Below are 17,874 nucleotides of genomic sequence, written 5' to 3' on the forward strand. Positions count from 1 at the left end.
GGGAAATGGTAATGCGGCAGTGGGCGGATCAGGGATGAGACGGTTGCATTAGGTCACTGAACATCCTTGAGCAGGAGATACAACAATGAATAGAATAATCCGCGGCCCCTGTCCCCAACAAGCACCGGCACTAGGGGCCACTTTCAACCGGAACTAACTATTCACACTTCAGTGTGAACCAGGACAAGAGCCCTCTTCCCACGGCGGGGTGAAGAGAGGGCCAGAGCTCACGGAGCGGGCCGGGAGCAGTGAGGACTGGGAGGACGGAAGGAAGCACTTTCGCCTCCACTCTAACTCCTCTAAGGGCCGGCTCCCACCCCGGACCTCACCGGGAAGACCGCAGCCGCTCCGCAATCCCCTCCTCGCACCCCGCCCACCAGCTCCACCTCTCAGCCAGAACGCCGGGCCCGCGGGCGGCGCACGCGCACACCCGTCGCGCCTGCGCCTCAGGCCCCGCCCCCACGCGCGGCGCTCCGGATGTTTTGCATTACCATGGAGCTTCGCAAGGTCGGCGGACGCGGCTCGTCTCCCGGGCAACCGGGGAGGCCAACGCGCCACCCAGGTGGCGGCGGCGAAAGCGGCCGCGATGGTGTCCAACCCTGTGCATGGCCTGCCCTTTCTCCCGGGCACGTCCTTTAAGGACTCCACGGTGAGGACTTCTCGGCCCAACCCCCACCCGGCCCCACCCGCGGCGGCCTCGGAGGGCTCGGTCCTTGGTGCACCTGCTTTCTCCTCCACCCACGATTGCCCTTTCCCTTCAGACCCGTCCTCTGCCCCCACCTTTTCTCTGTCCCCCTCCAGCCTCATTCTCTCCCACTCTTTGCCCTCCGCTCCAGCCTCAGTTTTTTCACCCCATCGAGGCAGTCTCTTGGCCTCCTTCGTTCTCAGCGTTCCAGCTGCGTTCTTCCTCCTGCCTTGCTCCTTTAAGGAGTCCCTGCCTCTTCTCCCTCTGGATCTGTTTTCCCCCACCTTCCTCCCAAGCTCTGGCTAGGTCCTCTCCTAGCTCATTCTCCCACACCGTACCCCTCTCTGCCCAGCTCCCTTCTTAACTGCCCTCGATCCCCCAGCCTAGCCCCTCTCCCACTCAGCCTCTCTCCATCTCCGTCCTCCTTCCCACAGCCCCATCCCGCCCATTTCCCCAGGCCTTCTTCCTCTTTCTTATCCTGGACCCACTAATCTTACTCCGTCCCAGCTCCATTTTCTGTCTTATATATATCATTTCCACTCATTCTCTTCTTTCCACCAGGTTCTTTTACGCAGTCTCCGCCCTTCTCATGTGTGCTTCTACCTAGCCCCATCCCCTTTCCGTTCAGCACTTCTGACTTGTCTACAACTTAGTCCCACCTTCTCCCCAGTCCTGTTTTATCTTCTTTCTCAATTGCTGTTTCTCCAAAAGTTAGACTTTCAACACTTGGCTCTCTTCCTCCGAAACCATCCTTCCTTGCTTGGTAGGAGATAATTCCATTCCAGTCCTTTCAGCCACAATTGATCAGCGTTTTGTTTTTTGTTTTTTTTTTTTTTTTCNCTAGTCCTATGCTTTTCTAACATTTTCATGAAAGATTTCTGATTAGATGGTTTTGCTCCTTCCCTACTTTAACTATTTTTAGTTTTGTTCTGTAGACAAAATTGAAAAAACCAAGCTTTTTTTCCCCTCCTGACATAGCTTAGCCCTTGACAAAATTATTTAGTATTTGTTTTAATTTTAACCTGGTTACTGAAATATATGTTTGAAGAGCAATTTTGAGATTCAGTAGACTGACAAGCATAGATGAGACAATAATAATTTGTATTTGTATAGTTTAATAATTTAAGCTATAAGCTCCTTTCCCTGGGTATAAAGATAAGATCAAAATACATAGCCCATTTATTTTCTTTGGGAGAATGAATTGAAATTGAAGTTTGGTGAGGGAGTTTGGATTCTGAGCTGCTTCTTCATAATTATCCCTGCATTAAGACTCAGCATCATTGAACTCTTCCTTCAGTGGGCTTTTCCATTCTATGTAAGTTAGGAGATGTAGGCACATTCCTGCCCTGGGCAGAAGCAGCCTCAGCATTTGGTGTTGGTGAGTGTGGGTTACCCACCAGGTGGAGTCCATTTGGGGGTTTAAAAAGATGCGGACGGGAGGTGCCAGGCTCTGAGAATGTACCTTGCTGTACTTCATATAAGATGAACTGTGCCTTGGACATATTTTCTATTTTAAATAGACTGTCCAAGGGTCAACCTATTTCCCTTATTTGAAATTTGGAAAACATGGTCACTATCTATATTCAGCACTGAAGAACTAGGTGTGTATAACACTCAAAGCATTCAGAGGATGAACCATAATGACTAAGAGGGGTGGGGAGGCTACCCGGTCTCTGGTATTTTGTTAGACTAGCCTGAACAGACTAAAACAGTTTGTAAATATTTTCTCCCATTCCCTAGGTTGCCTTGTCATTTTGTTGATTATTTCCTTTGCTGTACAGAAGCTTTTTAATTTATGTAGCCCCTTTATGTAACTTGTTTATTTTTGGTTCTGCTGACTGTGCTTTTGGTATTACATCCAAAAGTCATTGTCAAAACCAATGTCAGGGAGGTTTTTCTCTTTTTTTCTTCAAGGAGTTTTACAGTTCCAGGTCTTATGTTTAAGTCTTCAATAGTTTTGAGTTGATTTTTGTGAGTTCTATAAAAGAGGGATCCCGTTTCATTCTTTTACGTGGATACTCAGTTTTCCCAGCACCTTTTTTGATGGTCTTTTCTTTCCCCATTGTGTATTCTTGGCACCCTGGTCAAAGACAGTTGACCATAGACGCATGAGCTTATTTCTGGGCTCTATTCTGTTCCATTGACTTATGTGTGTATTTTTATGCCAATACCATGTAGTTTTGATTACTGTAGCTTTGTAATGATAGTTTGAAATCAGGAAGTGTGACGCCTCTGGCTTTGTTCTTCTTTCTCAAGCTTCCTTTGGCTATTTGGGGTCTTTATGGATCCATGTGAATTTTAGGATTGTTTTTTTCTATTTCTGCGAAAAATGCCATTGGAATTTTCATAAGGATTGCAATGAATTTGTTGATCACTTTGGATAGTGTAGACGTTTAAACAATATTAATGTTTCCAATCCAAGAACACAAGATATATTTCCATTTGTGCCTTCTATAATTTCTTTCATCAGTGTTTTATAGTTTTCAGTGTATAGGTTTTCCATGTCCTTAATTGAATTTATTCTTAAGTATTTTATTGTTTTTATGCTCTTGTAAATGGAATTGTTTTCTTAATTTCAATTTCAGATAGTTCGTTAGCGTATAGAAACACAATTGATATCTATATGTTGATTTTGTATCCTGCAACTTTACTGAATTTATTGATTAGTTCTAACAGTTTTTTGGTGGAGTCTTTAGGGTTTTCTGAATGTAAGATAATGCCATCTGCATACAAAGAGAGTTTTACTTCTTCCTTTCCTGTCTGGATACCTCTTACTTCTTTTTGTTTTCTGATTGCTCTGGCCAGGATTTCTAGTTCTATGGTGAATACGAATGGTAAGAGTGGACACCCTTGTCTTGTTCCTGATCTTAGAGGAAAAGTTTTCAACCCTTCAGCACTGAGTTTGGGGATGTTAGCTATGGCCTTGTCACATATGGCCTTTACTATGTTGAGGTATGTTCCTTCTATATTCAACTTGTCCAATTTTTATTATGAATGGATGTTGTATTCTGTCAAACGCTTTTTCTTCATATGTTGAGATGATCATATGATTATTATCATTCATTCTCTTAATGTGTTGAGTGACGTACTGATGTGTGTGTGTGTTGGACCATCTTTGCATCTCAGGGATAAATCCCATTTGGTCATGATGTATGATCCCTTTAATGAGCGGTCGAATTCGGTTTGCTAAAATTTTTTGATAATTTTTGCATCTATATTCATCAAGGATATTGGTCTGTAACTTTCCTTTCGTATAGTATCCTTATCTGGTTTTGGTATCAGGGAGATCTTTCTTGTTTCTTAACGCATGCATTTATCACTATAAAATCCCTTATTGGGGTGCCTAGGTGGCTTAGTTGGTTGGTCATCCAACCCTTGGTTTTGGCTCAGGTCATGATCTCAGGGTCATAGGATTGAGCCCTGTGTTGGGCGCCCCCTGGGTGAGAAGCCTGCTTGAGATTCTCTCTCTCCCTCAAACCGCAGCACGTGTGAGCTCACACTCTCTCTCTCTGTCTTAAAACAAACAAACAAAAACCTATTAAACTGCTTTTGCAGGTTCCCAAAAGTTTACATACGTTGTGCTTCTATTTTCATTTGTTTCAAGATACTTTTTGATTTCCCTTTTGATTTCTTCTTTGACCTATTCGTTGTGTAGGAGTATGTTAATTTCCACATGTTTGTGAATTTTCCAGTTGTCTTCCTGTTATTGATTTCTAGTCATAGCATTGTGGCGAGAAAGCATTCTAGGTAGGATTTCAATCTGCTAGACTTGCTTGTCACCTATCGTATAACCTATCCTGGGGAATGTTCGTATACTTTAGAAGAATGTGTATTCTGCTGTTGTTGGATGGATTGTTCTTTTTATGTCTGTTAGGTCCTTTTGGTCTAAAGCATGGTTCAAATCCAACCTTTCCTTGTTCATTTCCTATCTGATTTTGTCATCTATTGAAATCCTTTTCTAATATTATTTTGTTGTCTATTTCTCCCTTCAAATCTGTTAGTATTTCCTTAATATATTTAGGTGCTTTGATGTGGGGTGCAAATATATTTATGATCGTTATATCTTTTTTCCCTGTGTTTGTTTTAATTCCAGCTTAATTAAAATATAGTGTTATATTAGTTTCAGATGGTTGGTATATCTTCTCGATTAATTGATCCCCTTACCATTATATAATGACCATCTGTGTCCCTTGTTATCATTTTTGACTTAAAATCTATTTTGTCTGATATAAGTATAGTTACCCATGCTCTCTTTCAGTTTCCACTTGCATGGACTATCTTTTTCCGTCCCTTCACTTTCAGCTTATGTGTGTGCTTCAAGCCAAAGTGAGTGTCTTATAGTATAGGCAGCATATAGTTGGATCTTGTGGGCTTTTTTTAATCATCCAGCTTTTTGCCTTTTGATTGGAGAATTCAGTTCATTTACATTTAGAGTAACTATTGATAGGTAAGAACTTACTAATGCCATTTTATGTTTTCTGGCTGTTTTGTATTTCCCTTGTTTCTTTCTTCCTGCCGTCTGTTGTGAATTGATGATTGGTCATAGTAGTACCTTTGATTTCTTTCTCTTTGTTTTTTGTGAAGCTACTGTAGGTTTTTGCTTTGCGGTTACCATGAGACTCACATGAAACATATATGTAACAGTTTATTTTATACTGACAGCAGCTCAACTCTGATCACATATAAATACCCTATCCTTACTTACCTTCCTCGCTTTGTTTTTTCATGCCACCGTTCACATCTTTTTATATTTTGTATCCACTAAACAGATTCTTGGAGCTACAGATGTTTTCAGTACTTTTGTCCTTTAATCTTTCTACTAGAACTAAGAAGTGAACACATCACCATGTTATAGTATTAAGGTATTCCGAATCCTATATGCTCACCTTTACCCGTGTGTTATGTATTTTCAGTTACTAATTAATGCCTTTTTGTTTCAGCTTGAAGAACTTCTTTCAGCATTCCTCATAAGGCAGGTTTAATGGTAATGAATACTCTCATCTTTGTTTATTAGGGAAAGTCTTTGTCTTGCCTTCTGAAGCACATTTTTTTTGGATAAAGTATCCTGGGTTGGCAGTTTCTTTCTTTTAGCACTTTGAATGGACGATCCCATTTTCTCCTGGCCTGCAAGATCTCTGCTGAGAAATCTGCTGATAGTTTATGGAGATTCCCTTGTATGAGAATTTTTTTCTTTTTTCTTTTCTTTTTTTTTTTTTTTTAAGATTTTATTTATTTGACACTGAGAGACATGAGAGAGAGAATACAAGCAGGGGGGAGTAGGAGAGGGAGAAGCAGGCTCCTCGCCGAGCAGGGAGCCAGATGCGGGGCTCGATCCCAAGACGCTGGGATCATGACCTGAGCCGAAGGCAGACGCTTAACAACTGAGCCACCCAGGTGCCCCAAGAGAGTTTTTTTTTTTTTTCTTTTACTGCTTTTAAAATTCTCTTTGTCTTTGATTTTAGACAGCTTTATTATTATGTATCTTGGAGAAGATTATTTTAGATTGAAATTTTGAGTACCTATAGCTTCGTGAACTTGAATGTCCAGATCTCCCCCCAGGTCTGAGAAGTTCTTAGCCATTATTTCTTTAAATAAGATTTCTACCCCTTTCTGTCTTCTCCTTCTAGAGAAGGATCCAGTGATGCATACATGATTTTTCTTGTTGGTGTCCTATGAGTCCTGTGGGCTTTCTTTATTCCTTTTCATTCTTTTTTCTTTTTGCTCTTCTGATTGGTTAACTTCAATTTATTTGTCTTCCAGCTTACAGATTCTTTCTTCTGCTTGTTCAGATCTTCTTTTGAAGCTATAGTTGAATTCTTCAGTTCAGTCATGTGTTCTTCAGCTCCACATTTTCTGTTTGGTTCTTTTTTATGTTTTCTATCTCTTTGTTGAACTTCTTACTTTGTTCCTTTCCTGATATCATTAAATTGCCTATCTGTGTTCTTTTGTAGGTCTCTGAGAATCTTTAGGACAATTTTGATTTTTTTTCATTAGGCAATTCCTGGTTCTCCATTTCTTTGGGGCCAGTTACTATAGGTGGTGGAGTCTTGTTTCCCTGATTCTTCATGATCCCTGTATCTTAACGTAGGTGTCTTCACATGAAGAAGCAGCTACCTCTTCCAGACCTTATAGACTGACTTTGGTAAGGGATGACTTTCACTTGTGGGTGGAGACATGCTGAAGCTTACTGTGATCCTCGGCCTAGTGGTGCAGGGCACCAAGTGCAGGGATGTGTGGTGGCACTGGGTTCAGGTTTGGGGGGCATGATATCTCTTTGGCCCAGGCCACTGGGGTCTACGGCACTGACAACTGTGTAGTCCTTGACTGGTGCTACAGGAGGTCCATAGTGGCTGCAAGGGCTGTTGGGGTCTTTAGCAACCTCCAAGTCCAGCAGCTAGGGAGCAGGGCAAGCAGCAGTGGTGACAGCAGCTAGGGGTACATGTAATTGGCTGTAGGGTGCCAGCTGTGGGTTCCTGTGTAGTGGCAGGGGCCATTTGCAGACATACACGTAGTGGTGGGAAGCAGAGAAGGCAAGGGCCAGGGCCAACTATTGGGCTCACTGGCAGCTGCAGGAGGCCCTGGTTTTTGGCGTGTCCTCCTGTGCCTGCACACTCCCCTAGCATGCACACTGCAGTGGAGGCCTGTGATGAGGGTCGGACCGTGTGCAGATGCACAGCCAGAGGGGCTAGTTCCAAGTACATGAATGGGGGAGGGTCAGCCAGAGGGTGTCTGTGCTGGCATCTTGCACTCCAGCAGCTGCAGAGGCCGGAGCTGGCTGCCAGTGTGGTTCCCAGGCTCTGGTGGGGATATGGGGAGGGGAGGGCGGGGAAGGGGCTCTGATGCCTGGCATCATGAATGCCTGTGGGATGAAAGCTGGTGAAATCTGCAGGGGGTATCCATCTGCAGCTATCCTGGCCCTTGGCTTTGGGTCAATGGTAAGATCTGCTGGGTTGTCTGAGCAGAGCGGGTGTGTGCACACCACAGTCACTCCCACTGAGGGGCTGCTGCCAGTAGCCCCTACTTTGCTTCCGTGTTCCTAGCTGGCCTTATACACTTCAGCTTTGCCAGTCTGGGTGGGAGGAAACTGAAGTGGGCCCTTCGTGGACTGTCCCAAAAGACTGGAGAAGCTGGTTGCTCTTCCTTCCTGGCCAGGGGACCTCTTTCTGGCCGGGAAGTTCCCTCTTGACACTGAACAGTGCTGGCTCGAGGGATGAGATGATGCAGGCAAAATGAAGTCTTCCTTCTCTCCTTGTGTAGTTCTCAGGTTTTTTGTTTCACTGTGTTCCTAAACTGGACTCCAAAGCTCTTCCAGAGCTGTTTTTGTCCATGCATAACGGTCTAATTGTTGATCTTTGTGGAGGGGTAGGGAGGCTGGGGTGTCCTATGTTGTTACCATTTTGGTCTCTCCTCTGCCTTCAAAAATAATTCTTTTCTACTTTTTTCTTTTTTTTATTTAATCTTTTGTTTTTTCGATTACCAAAGAAATGCGTTCATTATTAAAAAAATCAATGTAATTCAGAAAGATTACAGAGAACATTATCCAAATCCAGTTTCTTTTTGTGCACATGTTTGCATGCTTTTAGTTATAGTATACATATAATTCTATTTTTTAAAAATTTTAAAAAAGATTTTATTTATTTATTTGAGACAGAGAGAGAGCACAAGTGGGGAGGAGGATGAAAGGGAGAGGGAGAAGCAGACTCCCCGCTGAGCAGAGATCCTGATGTGGGGCTCAGTCCTAGGACCCTGGGGATCATGACCTGAGCCAAAGGCAGACACAACCTACTCAGCCACCCAGGTGGCTATAGTATACATATAATTTTATATGCTGCTTTTTGGGGCTTATTAAATCATAAACATTTTTCACAGATTGCCACGTGGTCTTTAAAACCAATATTTTAATGGCTGCATCATAGTCCATTAAGCGAGTTTTCCATCATTAACTCATACGTTTGTCTTTTATATTGTTTCCAGTGTTTTACTATTGTAATTAACATTGTGTGGTTAATTATATGGTCAGCTTTAGGCATATTGTTCTTTCCCATAATTTTGAATTATATTTTTAAAATAAAGGATCAAGGGTAGAATTTATTGAGTTCAAGACTTTAAATATATAATACTCACTTGCTTTCCAAAGAGTTGTATGAATGTATCAGTGTTACTAGAACAAGAAGGGCCTTTTATTTTAGGTAAAAACTCATTTCACGGAGTCAGATCTTCTAGGTTCCATGGTTTATGAATACTAGATAAGATTAAAAACACAGGAAGAATTAAGTGAAAGATTAAGAGTATAGATAATATTTTAGTTTCTCATGAAAAGTGAGCTGGTAATTAAATTGGGTATTCTGGAGCAGGGCTTTAAGTTTTATTTTAAGCTCAGGCTGCTGCTTTTCCCCCTGTTCCTGACCAGGTGTTTTAGCTTAAAATATAAGAACCTTCTATTATAGGTAAGCTTTTTGATACAAGGTTTGTGATGTTTATAACCAAAGATTTAAGTTACGATGTTTTTGAAAGTTAGCTCTTTTACCTAACACATATTTATAAAATATTATTGATGAAACACTTCTTTTGTTCTTCAGAAAACAGCATTTCATAGAAGCCAGACGCTGGGCTACAGGAATGGCTATGCAGTTGTTCGACGTCCAACAGTTGGGATAGGTGGGGAACGGCTCCAGGTCAACCAGCTGTCCCAGGCTGAGCTGGATGAGTTGGCCAACAAGGCACCAGTTTTAACTTATGGACAACCTAAGCAGGCCCCACCTGCAGAATTTATTCCTGCACATGTGGCTTTTGACAAAAAGGTATCATCTGGGATTTCAGGGTACCCCTTGAATTCAGATTTCTGAGAGCCAACTATTTGCAGAAAAGTCAACAGCAAACCACAGGTTTTCCAGAGGACTCTGAGGAGAAAATTGTTCAAATGCCTCAACCTTTAGTCATAGACAGCTGAACTCAGGATTGAAAGAGGCTTTCTTTAGTCAGGAAGCCTATTACAGAAAATAATTCCCTGTAGACTTCACCGAAATATTTTCCAAATACAGTTAAAGAAAAGCTGGATGAATTCTGAATTCTTGAGTTCATATTGTTCCACGTTTACCTGCTCTGTGCTGTCCATTTTTTGGAAGTCTTATCGGTACTGATGGCAAATTCTTAGTCTCTGAAATGCAGAAAGTCATCACAACAACTCCATCTTTTGTCAGTTTTCTCCAAAAGTTTTTATTTTTCAGGGAATGCTTCAGGTTTGGCATTTACCAAAGGATAGTGTAACATTTTCGTTTGTCTCATTTACCCTTATGCTTTTGTAATGTGAGCTGTTTTATTTCCATCTGTTGACCTTTCCATATCATCCTTGATTCTCCTTGTCAATGAGTCTCCTCTTTAAACTAAAGTGAGGTAGTCCTAACTCTGGCCATCCAACAGAATCCCTCGTGGGCCTTTAGGAAACTGAGATGTCACCCTAACCCTCATCGACCTAAATTTCCAGATGATTTTTCTGTATAATTGAGTCTGAGAACTACTGACCAGATTGTACAAGTTAGCTTTCCTAATTTACTCCTAGCCTATTTTCTGTCTTTTTTTGGGTCTTTCTTTTCATTTTATTCTTCTTGTTAAATGTCTATACGGTGTTCATCCAGCTAGTCAACTTTAATTGAGTACCTATTGAAACTAGAGGCTGGAAGATAGAAAATAATCTGGTGGTGGAATTATACCATTTACATTCATAATCACTTAGTTAAAAAAATTTTTTTTAAATGTCTCCTCCAGAATCCATATCATCCCCATCTCAGCGAACTCATCCGATAGGAACACATTCATATATCCAATCAGTTGTATGGTCGGGTATTTCTTTACCTTTTTCTTGTTTCTCTGTGAGTCTACAGATAGTTTCAGCCCCAGCTGTGCCCCTAACCCCGAGTTTGGCCCCAGGCAAGTCACTCTACCACCCTAAGTCTCCATTTGTAAAATGAGGGAGGTTCAATTAGCTGATCATTTCTGGCGCCCACATTTTATGTATTTATATATCTGTGGCTCAAATACAGACCATTTCGTGCGTGAATTAGTGCTCATGCCTCCACTTATAGTGATCATGTGTCCATCTCAGTTCTTTGCAGTTGATCTAAAATGTTACTTGAAAATGATCTTTTGTCTTTTGCTTTTGCTGTATTCACTTTCTCCTTTGAACATTCTCATCCATTCATGCATTTCATCTTTTTATTAAGAGTTTTAGCGTTTGATTCCATTATATGCGTATTTCACCTATGCAATTTCCTGATCTCTTTTGGTTTTTAATCTTGTTTTTCCACAGTAGACACTAAACCGTTTTAGCAACAGCACTCATGTGTAAAATTATTCATCTTCTCGTTCATCGAGCCATATTTGTATCTTCACTAAACAGTGTCCTTGGTTGGTTCCTCTAATTCCAGTGGAGTTTTAGGTTCACACTCTTGTCTACCTACAATACCATTCTAATATTTTCTCTTCATGAGAGGAAATTATTAAAAATTATTATTTTGTAGTTTAAATGAAAACTATTTAAAAATTATTAAAAATAAAGACAGGATAAAAGAAAGTTTTAAAATTAATCCCCAAACTTGTCAACACAAGCTTTTAAGATTTTTGAATGTTTTTTAAATGTGCAATAGAGTGCGCCATTTTGACTTCCTCCTGATGCTCCCCAGAGGACCTAGGGTTCACTCCACGTATCATGTATGTTTCTGAGTACAGTGACGGTGTGTTTACATGCCACTCAAAGGATCTGTGCTGGATTGATGATTTGAGTCTCATTCATATAAATTCTCTAAGAATGAATATATCATTAATATGCATTTACAGGGGACTCGCGTTCTAAAGAAATGGACTTGAGCCTTCATTTTCATTTTGAAACCAAAGGTTATAGTCTTGCCCAAATTTTGGACTCTCTGCAGAGATTCTGAGAGAGATTTTTGACACAGAAGTGAAGCTAGTAGAGTTAAGGTCCTTAAGCCATCTCATCAAGGAACACAGTGCTAGAAGTCCATATGTAGTTTGAATATCTAGAGCAGAGGTCAGAAAACTTTTTCTGTAAAGGGCCAAATAGTAAACATTTGGGGCTTCGCAGCTGTCTTAGTCTACTTGAGCTGCCGTAATAAAATACCATATACTGGTGCCTTATATAATAGAAATTAATTTTCTCACTGTTCTGGGGGCTGGAAGTCTAAGATCAAGGGTTCTGCTGAATCAGTTTCTGGAGAAGCTGCCTTCTTGCTATGTCTTCACGTGGCCTTTCCTCAGTGTGGGGATGCTGAGAGAGAGGTCTTCTTCTCCCTACAAAGCCACCAATTCAATTGGATCAGGGCCCCACTGTTGGGACCTCACTTAAGCTTAATTACTTGCTAAAGACTCTGTCTCTAAATACAGTCATATAAAGGGTTAGGGCTTCTACATACACATTTTTTTGGGGGGGACAAAATTCAGTCCATAGTAGCAGCCCATGTGGTCTCTGTCACAACTACTCAATTCTGCCCTTGTAATGGGAAAGCAGCCATTGGCAAATACCTGCTAATTATTTACATAATTATTTGTGGATACTGAAATTCGAATTTTGTATCATTGCCATGTGTTGTGAGATTTTATTCTTTTGATTTTTTTTAACCATTTAAATATGTAAATAAAACATTCTTAGCTTGAAGGTCATACAAAATCATGTGACAGGGATAGATGGGTTCTGCAGACCGTAGCTTAGCAACCTTCAATTTGGAAAATAGGATTGATGGGTATTTAGTTCTCCTGGAGTGGTTCTCTTTGTAGGAGGGTACTGGATGTCTTTTGGGTGAGAGACTAATACAATGCCTTTTCTCCCTTCCTTGTGTGTTATAGGTGCTGAAATTTGATGCCTATTTCCAAGAAGATGTTCCTATGTCAGCTGAGGAACATTATAGGATTCGTCAAGTGAACATTTACTACTACCTGGAAGATGACAGCATGTCTGTCATGGAGCCTGTTGTGGAAAACTCTGGGATCCTTCAAGGCAAGTTAATCAAACGCCAGCGGCTAACCAAGAATGACCGGGGAGACCATTACCATTGGAAAGACCTAAATCGAGGAATAAACATTACAATTTATGGCAAAACTTTCCGCATTGTTGACTGCGACCGATTCACACAGGTATAGTAAATATTTCTGGAAATTGTGGTGTCCGAGGCATCATTCTAATTTATGGAAGGATACGTTTCATTTATAAGGGTAAGAGGAGGGGTAAGAGGGGTGGCTCCGTCAGTTAAGTATCTGCCTTCGGCTCGGGTCATGATCTTGGGGTCCTGGGATCCAGCCCTGTGTGGGACTCCCTGCTTGGCGGGGAGTCTGCTTCTCCCTCTCGCTCTCTTCCCCCAACCCCCGCTCGAGCTCTCTCCCTCTCAAATAAATGAATAAAATCTTTAAAAAGAAAAAGAAAAAGGTAAGAGGAGGTAATCTGTCCTGTATGGGTTACCGTGTAGGTTAATTAGGTGTTTGTGTGTGTGTCGATATGTGTCAACACTGTGTAGTGACCTCACTTTTTTTCACAATGATATGAATACGTACCCACTGAGATAAAATTAAACTTGCATCAGAGCTGAATCATTTGTTAAGAAACCAGTTCCCATACTAGTTCAAGTGGAGGATAGGGGAGGTAGCACCCTTGATGGGATAGAAATATGAAAGAGGCATTGGGTAATTTATCTGAAGCTTGAGTTGCAAAAGTAGTATTACCTTTATTAGTAGATATGAGCCTAACATTTTTTGTGCAGTTCCTATTTTTTCCTGTAAATCATACTTGCTATGTTCTGGAACAACTTGCTATCTAAAGAATTCCTGAAATAAAACAATTTTTAAAGGAGAATGCTTGTTTGTACCGAGAAGAATCCTCCATTTCCTCTATTTCCTAAGTATGGATTTTTGACAACTTTTCTTAAAGTTATGTGTACATATATAGACAGAGAGTCCTTTCTTTAGCACAAAATGTAGATATTAGGAAGTCAATTCTAAATTTGTCTTAGTTTTAAAAATTTCTAGAAGCAAAGATAGAGTTTCTGAATTATTTTATGCCTTTAATCCCACGTTATCAAATGCCACATGTGATTAATCTTTACCATGCACCAAGTTCCTGTGAATTCACTCATTTATGTTTTGCATTTAGTAATTTATTTAGCAAATACTACTGAGTGCCTGCTCCGTGCCAAGCATGGTTCTAGGTGCCAAATATATAGACTTGTCCTTATGAAGGCTATTACATTCTGGCTGGAGGACACAAAAATAAGCAAACAAGTATATAACATGTCAGATGCTGCTTAGAGCTTCGGGAGAAACTAGAGCTGAGTAAAGGGGAGGGGAGGGTGAGGGGGCTGCTGTGTATCGAGGCTGGTCAGGGAAGGCCTCATGATAAGATGACAGATGAACAGAGACCTCAAAGAAGTGAAGGAAGGAGCCCTGGCATCCGTGCCAGCCCAGAGCAACAGAGAAAAACAGTGCAGAAGGTAGAGGTGCTAGGCCATCTTTGGAAAAACAGGGTTTGATCTCTCATTTTTTAGGTTTTTGACGTCCTTTTTATCATAGGCAGTTTCAGGATTGTACCTATAATGAGGAATTATAAAATGTTATGTAAATTTTGGGTATTGTGATTTTTTTTTTTTAAAAGATTTTATTTATTTATTCGACAGAGATAGAGACAGCCAGCGAGAGAGGGAACACAAGCAGGGGGAGTGGGAGAGGAAGAAGCAGGCTTATAGCGGAAGAGCCCGATGTGGGGCTCGATCCCATAACGCGGGGATCACGCCCTGAGCCGAAGGCAGACGCCTAACCGCTGTGCCACCCAGGCGCCCCATGATTATTTTTTTTAAATAATTTTTTATTATGTTATGTTAGTCACCATACAGTACATCCTTAGTGTTTGATGTAGTGTTCCATGATATTGTGATTATTTTTACTTGTCTCTTTATGAACAATTTGAATATCGGCAGTTCATTACTGAGCACTGAGTCAACTCTCGTAAAGAGAGACGCTTAACCGACTGAGCCACCCAGGCACCCCAACTCTCACTGTTCACAGTAGTTCTGTTCTAGGAAGTCACCACAAGCCCTTAATCAGCAACTATGGATCCATTGCTCCTAGGAGAAATACAGGGTTAGGTTTCTGTAACCTTGTTTCATGTGTGTTTCTGTTTAAAGATGCCATGTTTAAAATATTTTGTTGTTTCATGAACACTGAACTCATGGCCAGTAGCGCTAGAATGTACAGATCAGACGATTCTAAATTTTTACCACTCTGCATGTGTCTGCAGAGGACCACAGAAGCACTAGGACTATAGATTTGGAGGTTACAAATTTTAGCAAGTAGGCAAAAGTGCAAATATAGGATCTGTGAATAATGAGGATCAACTGTATTTTAATGACTGATAACAACTAGAGTTGTATATTTTAGGTATCGATGACTAGATTAAATTATGTTTTCAGTAATCAATCTGTTAGAAGTTGGCTCCTATAACAGTTTAAAATTTATACCCATCTTAGCTAATTTGATGGCTTTCATTAGGGCTGGATCTATGAGTGGATAAAGAAGATAGTTGTCTTTATGGTGTGGGTTTGAATAAGGAGCCATCTCTAATCAAATATATCACCACCACCATCCCTTCTCACCCCCTCCTCACTGCTCCAAAAAAAACGTTGGTCCTATAGGCAGAATGAACACCTTAAAAAAAATAAGCTCCGGAAATCAGAGATCTAGAATCTCTTATCTTCATTAGAGTATTACTGGGACTATAGCAGATGTGAATCCTAGTCCACATACGCAAGTGTGCAGGAAGTACTGTTTTGTGTTTTAAAAATAACTTAAAACCTACTTGAGCCCCCATCCAACTGGGCTGCTGTTTCTATTCACCCTCAGCTTTGCCAAAAATTCGAAACCCTAAGAAGGCGGCACACCCAGGCCTAATGGGGTCATACAGGCAGGGTCCATAGGCTGTCAGTGACCAAGGGCCCCTCCTGGATGCTTTGGTGCTAAGCAAACCCCGAGTGCCTGAGACCCCGAGTGCCTGAGACCGATGTGCCTGACTGGCTGCACGTGTGCTCCAAGCATCCTTAAGAGCACGGGTGGAGTTTTGTTCTTCTGAAACCCATCAACTTGTGTCTGTTTTCCAGTCTGGGAGAATTTCCCCCTTTTTCTCTCCTTGCCTTCAAAGACATTCCCTTCTCTCCCCTCCTTCTGGGATACTTTAGAATAATCTCTTCAAAGAGTTTAGGCCTTTTCTAAGAGACAGGAAGAATAGTCAACTTCAGGAAGCTTCTGCATTCCTGCCAAAATCCCTAAGGTAAGGTTAACAAAGGGCCTGGTTATCTGTTGAAAGCAACAGAAAGGAGTAAAACCCCCATTAAATACCTCAGTCAGTAATCCTGCTACACTAATACATCATCTCAAGGGAGAGGGGAATATTGTTAGTCATTACTCCAGCTCAGTGGTTTTAATAGACATCGAGATCACAGTATTTGAATATTGAGAGACATTGGAGACTGCTTAGTGACACTTTAAATACTAAGATTACAAGCTAGTTAGCAGCAGAGCTAATGTTAGAACCCGAATATTTTGGCTGAGTCCTATATATTTTCTATTGAATTGTCCAAAAGCAAATCACACAATTCCCAAAAGAAACCCAGATTTCAGATTAATTTCTAGTTCCAGAATGTAAACAGATCCCATGACATTGTTCTTTTCTGATTACCAAAAAAAGTACAGCTTAATGTGGTGCTTTTATGAAGAAGAAATGCCAAGTTGTATTAAAAGATATAGTTACTGAGAATATTGTATTTACTTATAATTAGCAAATCAGACAAGATCATATCATGTTCAAATGCTTTCCTTAACTTTATCTGGTGCGATTTGAGTACTTGGGTTGTCTCTCCTATTTTGCTGAAATATTTTCTGGTCTAAAATAACCAGTGATTCTTTTCCTTTTTGGAGGGGGGTGGAGATGGGGACTTAATCAGATACTTGTTTTTGGTGAGTTGAAAAGTTGGGAGTTTGATTTCAGCTTAACTTTACCATTGTGTATGTAGCTTGCCCCCATATCTGATATGAATTACATATTGTTTGAAACTGTGGTTGGGGTTCAGATGTGTGTATGTAAGCAATCCCAGGACTTACTCTGTTCTTGGGTACCTAACTAAATTTCGTTGCTCTAAATTCATATTTGGAGCCAGTTACCTTACTATCATGTCTTCCAGTTAGCTTAGCATATAGTCTAGAAGCGTTGTAATGTAGAATACTTATGGTAATTATCAGTTGTTCTCTGCATTATAGCGTTGGGTCAGTTGGAGGCTTAGTGCTGCTAAGATGTACCTCAGACTGCAAGCTAATTATTAATTTGGACAATGGCATAGAAATTATTGTTACACTTATCTTTACATGATCCATTAATACTTACGGAAGCTTCAAGAAAGATGATCATTATTACTTTTGTATGATTTAGGTATTTTTGGAAAGTCAAGGAATTGAATTAAATCCACCAGAGAAGATGGCTCTCGATCCTTACACGGAACTCCGGAAACAGCCTCTTCGCAAGTATGTCACCCCATCGGACTTTGACCAACTGAAGCAGTTTCTCACCTTTGACAAACAAGTAAGTGACATGAACACCTCAGTGCGTTTGCTCATTTCCAAATGTGGTACATGTTTATTAGCAAGTTGTTCTGGTAGATGTGTGTTTTAAAACATTACATCTGTAATTGAACAAATGGAGACAATGCGATCTTTCTGGTTTCATCTAGAGTTAGAGGTACAGGAGTGCCCACGTTTTGTGTTAGAGACCCAGCAGAGGTTGTGGAGTTCAGTCTTAGGAGTTCCACCAAACTCTCCAACCTTAAAGCAATTCCTGAGCTATGTCTGCTTCCCACTTCATTTCCGACCAACTACTTCTTTTCCCAAATAAGAGTTCATTTCATAGCCGCCTTTGGGAAACCCTAAGTGATTTATTGGGAAATTTCAAAGCTATTGCATATAGGTAGGTTTCTAATGTTAAAATAGCAATTTCACAGAAATCTCGTAGCAGATGCTTCCTTGTTAAATTTTATATGAATGTCTGAATACAGAATATTCTGGGTGTTTTCCAGCTCTGTTCCAACCATCCTATCCTCCCCACTGTGGGTTGGTGTGTGGGGGCAGATTTGGTCTTCTCCTTTCTGTAC

General features: G+C 40.9%; 1 protein-coding gene across 3 annotated transcripts in view; it reads left to right on the forward strand.

The window, feature by feature from the left end:
- Nucleotides 1-492: 492 nt before the first annotated feature.
- Nucleotides 493-17,874, forward strand: part of EFHC1 (EF-hand domain containing 1) — a 64,053-nt gene continuing 46,671 nt past the window's right edge. The window contains exons 1-4 of one of the 3 annotated variants that reach the window (XM_008691794.2): nt 493-649; nt 9,265-9,486; nt 12,542-12,829; nt 17,160-17,309. In XM_008691794.2, the coding sequence (XP_008690016.2) occupies nt 587-649; nt 9,265-9,486; nt 12,542-12,829; nt 17,160-17,309 (723 nt within the window). In that variant the 5' untranslated portion in view covers nt 493-586. The remainder of the gene's footprint in view (nt 650-9,264; nt 9,487-12,541; nt 12,830-17,159; nt 17,310-17,874) is intronic. The other 2 variants (XM_008691793.2, XM_008691795.2) reach the window with 2 other exon arrangements.

This window comes from Ursus maritimus, unplaced genomic scaffold (genome assembly GCF_017311325.1).
Source record: "Ursus maritimus isolate PB19 unplaced genomic scaffold, ASM1731132v1 scaffold_29, whole genome shotgun sequence".
Taxonomy (NCBI): Eukaryota; Metazoa; Chordata; class Mammalia; order Carnivora; family Ursidae; genus Ursus; species Ursus maritimus.